Genomic DNA, 7,595 nt, shown 5'->3' on the forward strand with positions numbered 1-7,595 from the left:
GAAACTGAACTTATTATAGTTTGTCAAAACGAACAGTTTGCTCGAAACGTCTGGAGCGGTTTCTACATGTAGCATAAAGCGTATAATATTTTCTTAAAAAACAATCTAATATCTTTTCTATGTAAACAATTAGCAATTGATAAAATATCACAAAATGATGTAGCACTGGTATATGTGGTTTAACTACAGAAAGATCTTGTAGCCTTTGAATTTTAGAAAAATATCATAATCTGCTCTGGTCTTGGCATTATCGTGAAAATAACACAAAATTTTGTAGCTTTGGCATTATTGTGAAAATACCACAAGATTCTGTAGCTTGGCATTATAAAAAGTCCACAAAATGCTATAGCTTGTCATTATAGAAGACATATCTAAAGTGCTGTAGCTTTGGCATTTTCGTTAGATACCACAAAATTTTATTACTGTTGGAACTATAATAGCTTTTTTACTCGCTATTAAAATGAATAAAGCAAGAAGTAATGTTTGTTATCTATGACATTAAAAGATGCAATATGAATACAAGCTTTGCAAAGAGAAGTTCGTTCAGTATGTATAAAAATGTTTTGTAGTTTTATATTTTTGTGCAATTTTTAAATGAAAAATAGCCGAAGGAAATGACCATTTCATATGTCATTCTTGACAAGACAAACTTATTAATCAATTGTATGTGTTGTTATTGACTCTGATACATAGATTTTTTTTATTTTGGTTCTAATATTTTACAGATATTTCTATCTGAATACATCAGAAGTGTGGCAAAGAATGTTACTAATAAAATGCGTTTGTCCAAAACACATAAAATGCATCTGTATGTGCATATAATATTAAAGAGTTTGAATTTTAAAAACGCTCCAATCACTTTAAAAACGCCTGTGTAAAATTTTGAGATATGAAAGTTTTGAATATGTATTTCTGTTTTCAGGCACCAAGTTATAAATTACATCAACTGCATGTTGCTTACTTAACAAAATGGTTTAATTTATCAACTACCAGTATTCAAGATATTTAGAAAAAACAATAAGTACTTATTTCTAACTTTTTCGATTCTAGCCTAATGTCTATTCTTTCAGCAGGTGTTAAAAGACTTTGAAATAAAAAAACAACATCTATATCTTAAAAATGTGTCAATCGCACTAAAAGACAGTAGTGAGATATTTAATGTGAGATTCAATGTTTATGAAAGTGTTGTTCTATTTTCTTTTACAGTACATAGTTGGAAAAGTGGTGCGGACAGATACTAAATATGTAATGGGACCGAGTGAAAGTAGAACCCGTTCAAGCAAGAACTATTTGCAAATACCGTTATCTAATCCAGTTTGATATCTTTGCCTATTAATACATAAAAACTGCAATGAAAATAATTATTTAAAGATAACTATAAGTTATGAGCATTAATAAATTGACATTATGAATATGAATTCCTTACAATTAAGTTTCCTGTGATAGAGTTGTTTTACGGTTTTATCAACATCAAATATATAGATGTATTATTATTTCTTTTGAGTGTGCAGACAGAAGTGTCGTTCGTAGCACAGCTATTTTAAATAATCTATTCCGATTACAATTTCAGAAATTTCAGAAATTACGATTCCAATTTTAGCATATATGTTTAGTAAGTTCGATTATAATGTTAATGCTCATTCATATAACAATTGTATAGAGACTTACCCTAAGCCTTCTTTACACAAGGGAAACAATCTGTTTACATAGTGAAATTGTTGAGTGAACACCGTTTGTTAATCCTAATCCATGTTATATCAGTGCAAAAGAAAAACAACCTATCTATGTTAAATGCTATGCATGGTAACACAGTCATGCATCTAACAGTCCTGAAATTGATTTCTTTGATTTTCTCATATTTCTAGATAGTTTTCCCATACTTTGACGCATATATATGGGTAGTAGAGATTGTTCTCTTTCTAGCAGTAGCCTTTTCAACATATTTCACCTTGTGAAATTCTGTGGGTTTTGACTTTTTTTAAAAAATCGTCTGTTTGTTGACAAATTTCACCACAGAAAATGTCACACTTTCCCCAGGGCATTAACTTATTTGATCTTGACATAGATTTCTATTCAGATTGGTAATCCATGTGGCAAGTATGCATGCTTTTTCCCTGCCTAGAGGTAAAACGTGCATAGTTTGCATGAGGTTCTAGGTCAATAGCCACCTAAGCTTACCATAAAGTCTTAGCGGAGTTGTTTCCATTTTTTCCAAATATTTTACCCGGGATCATTTTTCTCACCTCAAATAACTCTTTTTTTCGGAAAATGATATTTTAATCATTCTTTCAGTCTACGTACTTTGATGCAGTTAACTACACATATATCTAAAATAGATAGTTTCTACTTGAAGTTTGTATTTTTAGTTACACTGCCTAAATTGTATTTCGAGCGTGTTTACAATTGTAGTCTTTTTCATGCGTAAAACATCTTCAGAGTAGCTTCTAAAAATTTAAAAAAAATTTGAGACACATTTTAAGTTATCAAGTTTATAATACATAATGCATTTTATAAAAAATGAATTTTCCAAAACTTTCCTACATATGAATAGAATATAAGAAAATTTAGATATTTTTGCACGCAGTTCTGTATTAATAACTGAATTTGTTTCAATATCTTTTCAGAACATTTTGTAAATCTATAGCGATAAAACAGGTTGGACCAGGATCATATTACTAAGAAACAAAGTTTATAATTTAAAAATTAACTTTGTCTGCTCAGGAGAACTTTTGACTACTATTGAAAAAACTATCACTGAGGCCAAGTTCAACCATTAAAAGAATATGGGAAACACTTAACACTATTCAGTATCAAATAAAAAAGCCGGAAATTATACCCTCAATGAAAACGGTTTACTATGACAATTGAGAAAAACTACATTACACAGATGTTGATAAAGCTACACGTTCCAATGATTGTTTTGTACCTCTTACGAATATTTACGATAAAAATGTTTATCTTACAGAAATACGAAAAAAACAGCAGAAATTTTAGTATCCAGTACCATTATTACAAAAATACCATTGATATTGTATTCTTTCTTGACGTCTATAATGCAATTAGTTTAGCTTTATTTAGTCATAAAGTAATTACCCTGACGAAGGTCCTTATTGGGTCGAAACCAGTAGACAATAAATTTAGTTAAAATTTCCCAGGTGTTTAACGCAGAGTTCCTCTTTATTCTTCCATTTTAGTGTAGTAATAAAGTTTTGTAAACCACTTAATATTCAGTAGCTAAACATTTATGCTTAATAATTTATAGGTCTCTAAATGAAGGTATATTTCCTATTAGTTCACGACACGTAAATTCCGCTTATCTCATTGTCGGTAATTGAACACATAAAGGTCCATAGAAAGTGATATTCGCCGCAAAAAGTGATATTCATGTAAACAAACTTGAACAAGAGACTATTCTTCAAAAAAGCAAATTACGAGATACTAACAACACTATTGTGCGTTTTATTCGACCTGGGTGGGGTGGGGTGGGTGGGGGTGGCTTGTTAATCTCTGACTTATTCAAATAAAGGTAATGTCAAATAACGAGCAATATATAGGAACAGCAAAACAATTGTTCAATTCCATAATCTTTCGGTAACCAACGACGAAAATTTAATGCTACATTGGTTACAATGTAAGGTAGATGGCCACTGAATAAGAAATCAGGTTACCAAATATACTACATATCCTGCACAATAATGCAGTGGACCGTCGCGAAACCCCGCAACGTCAGGTTGATTAAAACGCACAATACTCTACCTTAAAGTGGAATTATACGCATTTTACAAGTAAAAATACAGCACAAATAGATACGTGTGTAAAAAGGGTCGAGGAAATTATTGTTTTTAACCCAGTATACCAAACTCTTCCTGTTACCATTACGAAATAATAACTTTTTAAGTATGACTTTTTCTTATTTTGACTGGGGCAGTCTTTTTAAGAAAAGTCAAACTGCTTGCAGGAGTTGCTTCCCTTCAACCTCAGAAATCTCTACTTATAGGTAAGGGAGATCATTGCGTACAAAACTGAAGAAATGAACTATGTTTTTATAAGTCCGATTTCTTCATTTCTAAAGCATCAGTTTCAAATACTTATGAGGCATTATTGTTAATTTAACACATTTAAATGCACAGCAAACGAAAACTTGCTTTTATAAAACATTCACCAAAAACACACTACGTGCTGTAAGATGCGCATAATGCCACTTTAAGTTAAGTCGTAAAAATAAAACATTTACTGTATGATACTATCGGTGAATATCCAAGTATATGGTCCTTTTTTTTGTTTGTTTTGTTTTGGGGTTAACGCCGTTTTTCAACAGCATTTCAGTCATGTAACGGCGGGCAGTTAACCTAACCAGTGTTCCTGGATTCTGTACCAGTACAAACCTGTTCTCCGCAAGTAACTGCCAACTTCCCCACATGAATCAGAGGTGGAGGACTGATGATTTTAGACACAGTGTCGTTTATCAAATAGTCACGGAGAACATACGCCCCGCCCGAGGATCGAACTCGCGACCCCACGATCCGTAGACCGACGCTCTACCTACTGAGCTAAGCGGGCGGGTTGTATATGGTCCTGGCCAAGGTGATATTAACCTCATCACCATACTATTAACTGTTTGATATTTTGTTTCCAGAATTATCTAGAATTAGTTCTTGGGCAAAACACCTGAACAAAAATAGAATAAAAACTCAACAGTCAACAAAGCAATAATATCCAAAGTACCAGTACTGTATGACATATAAAGTATACACTTAAATCACCAGATCTCGGCTTACTTTCTGTTTTCTTCTCCCTATTTTTATTTTCTTTTCAATATTACTTTAGGTATCAGTTTGTAAACAGCAGTACATTGTTCAAAACTGCATGAACAGCAGTTACTGTAGTTTGTAGCCACATCTTAAGTAAGTGAATATTGTTAAGAGAAAGGTATTTAATAATGCTGTGAAAAACTTGTTATCTAACCCTTTTGCATTTATTATAATTCATTCTATCTTACTGATATGTATACGCCATTATAATGTAAAGGGGTAATACAATAAAATATATCAAAACCAAAAACTTTTGTCTTTTCTGTAGCTTACAGTTAAGAATAAATCATTGTTTGGAGTATTATATATAATATTACACATCTGAACGACTAACAATAATTTCATCAGCGAGAAAATCACTGTTTGAGATACTTTATTTGAGCCGCGCCATGAGAAAACCAACATAGTGCATTTGCGACCAGCGCGCAGTCTGGTCAGGATCCATGCTGTTCGTTTTCAAAGCCTATTGTTATTAGAGAAACCGTTAGCGAACAGCATGGATCCTGACCAGGCTGCGCGGATGCACAGGCTGGTCTGGATCCATGCTGGTTGCAAATGCACTAAATTGGTTTTCTCATGGCGCGGTTCATTTTTATTTTAACACATTAAAACTGATCTACATCCTCCACGATATTCATCTATTTGTTTAATTTTGTGTAGTTTTCTTTTTCAGTCCTCCGCTTTGACGTTTGACATAATAATTGTGACGTAAAAAACTATGACTTTATTGCACACAATTTAAGTTCTCTTTGGTCAATAGGAAATAAATCGGGTCGTATTAGAATTAGCATTAAAACACCGTTAGACAATGAGAAATAACAAAAAGTTAAAACCTTTATTAAATATTTTAATACAGTTAAAAGTCACATGTAACATGCATATTTTGCTCATTCTGTCAAAAGCTAAACTCATTTTGAAGATATATTTGGAACTGAACAGAGATTATTCTTTAAAATTGAAATCAGTGATATTCACTTTTACAAATGCAATTTAACTGACTTTATCACATGTTTGACGTCGCGGGAGTGAAATAAAGCCATAACATAAATTTGATAATACACTAGTGTATCTGACACTAGCTTTGACGTCGACGTCGTATATAGTAGAGACGTTGATCAAATTACTTTGCTTATAATAGTTGAAGAAAGTATAATTGTTGATGTTTCGACAGAAAAAGCTAACGTGTAATAAAAAGAATATTATATTTGTGACTTTTCTTGTCGAATTTATTAAACTCGTTGAATAAAATAATAAATTGCGAGGCTCTGCAGAGCATTTTATCAATTTTATTTATTTACTCTTTTAATATATTCAGTATGAAATGACACTGTAATATCCTGTTTTTAATGAAGCAAAATTTATGAACGATATTTTCATAGCAAATACTGATTTCTTTCAAGAGATAAAAAGATAAACTGTATATATTTAGTTAAATGATAACTAACATATCAGTAAACTTTAAAATTGGTAGTTATTATATTCCTTAAAGGTAGCAGACCAACAATGGAATTCGGTAGCTTACTATGTCTAAATACAGACCGGGAACGCCTGTGTTATATTGCAGACTCCGGTATATACCGGATTCAAGCGATTTGATTGAAAAAGTGTATTTAATGTATTTTGTAACCGTGGCTGCCCTAACCATAATCTTTAGACAGTACATATTGCTTTTCAAATGATAGAGTTATTTCAAATTGAAAAACATGTAGTCATACACACTGACCAATTTACGTGTCACATTGTAAAATGGACTGAAATTCGTAGCTATATTAAATGCCGCATTAGGCTTGATATAGACTCAAAGCAGATATTTGATGAATTGTGTGTTATATATATGGACCTCAGGCCATTTCAGTGCGCACATGTTTGAGGTGGGTAATAGCTTTTAAAGCTGGAAAATTATCTGTCGAAGATGATACCCGTTCCAGTAGGCCTCAAACCTCTTTCAGCAACAACAAACATCGCTGCTGTAAAAGCTGTGGTCGAACAGGATGTGCGATTGTCGGTGAAAGATAAAACCAGTTGTACTGGCATATCAGAAGGCAGTGTGCAAACAATTCTGAAAAAGCGTTTGGACCTAAGAAAGGTTTGCGCTAGTTGGGTACCTCATTTCACTGAGGAGCAAAAGAAACAACGTCTCAAATGTGCCCGGGAACTTTTGAAAGCATACAAAGGCTGTGATAGTCGGGTTATATCTAACTTATTTCTAAACCTGGGTTCACATGTTTGAGCCAAAGCTAATAATAAGCAATTGTAACGAAAAGATAAAAACACACCTGTATTGCCAAGAGAACCATAAGTTCGAAAAAGATATTGTACACAATTTTCTTCAATTCTAGTGGGCCAGTCGTTCAAGTGCATTGTCCATCTAGTCATACAGTCACTGGGCTATTCTATAAGAACCCTGTACTGAAAGAAGTGAAAAAGCTTTATAATAACAAACGTCCAAGCAAAGGATGGTCAGGAGTCCATCTTTTACACGACAACGCCCCCTCTCACAAGTTCGATGTTGTTGTCTGTTTTGGCTTCTGAAAAGGTGGAAGTTGTAAACCATACGCCGTATTCACCTGACTTCAGTACCTGTGAGTTTTTATTTCCAAGGCTTAAGAAAATGCTTTCTAGAAAGAAATATAAGTCCAGAAGTTCTCTTGGCCGCGTCATTTATCAGTGTCTCAAACAGATACAAAAAGAAGACTATTTATCTGTTTTTCGCGATTGGTTAAAAAGGTTACAAAAGTGGTTTTCGGTAAATGAGGGAATACTTTGAAGGTTTGTAATAAAACA

At 32.9% G+C, this 7,595-nt stretch overlaps 1 protein-coding gene across 1 annotated transcript in view; it reads left to right on the top strand.

Annotated features, from left to right (window-relative positions):
- The window catches only part of LOC123564729 (uncharacterized), a 42,486-nt gene extending 39,017 nt beyond the window's left edge, over positions 1 to 3,469 (top strand). Inside the window, exon 15 of the mRNA XM_045358494.2 lies at positions 1,207 to 3,469. Coding sequence (XP_045214429.2) covers positions 1,207 to 1,241 — 35 coding nt within the window. The 3' untranslated portion in view covers positions 1,242 to 3,469. The remainder of the gene's footprint in view (positions 1 to 1,206) is intronic.
- Positions 3,470 to 7,595: the final 4,126 nt, after the last annotated feature.

The sequence above is a fragment of the Mercenaria mercenaria genome, unplaced genomic scaffold (assembly GCF_021730395.1).
Source record: "Mercenaria mercenaria strain notata unplaced genomic scaffold, MADL_Memer_1 contig_5013, whole genome shotgun sequence".
NCBI classification, from domain to species: domain Eukaryota; kingdom Metazoa; phylum Mollusca; class Bivalvia; order Venerida; family Veneridae; genus Mercenaria; species Mercenaria mercenaria.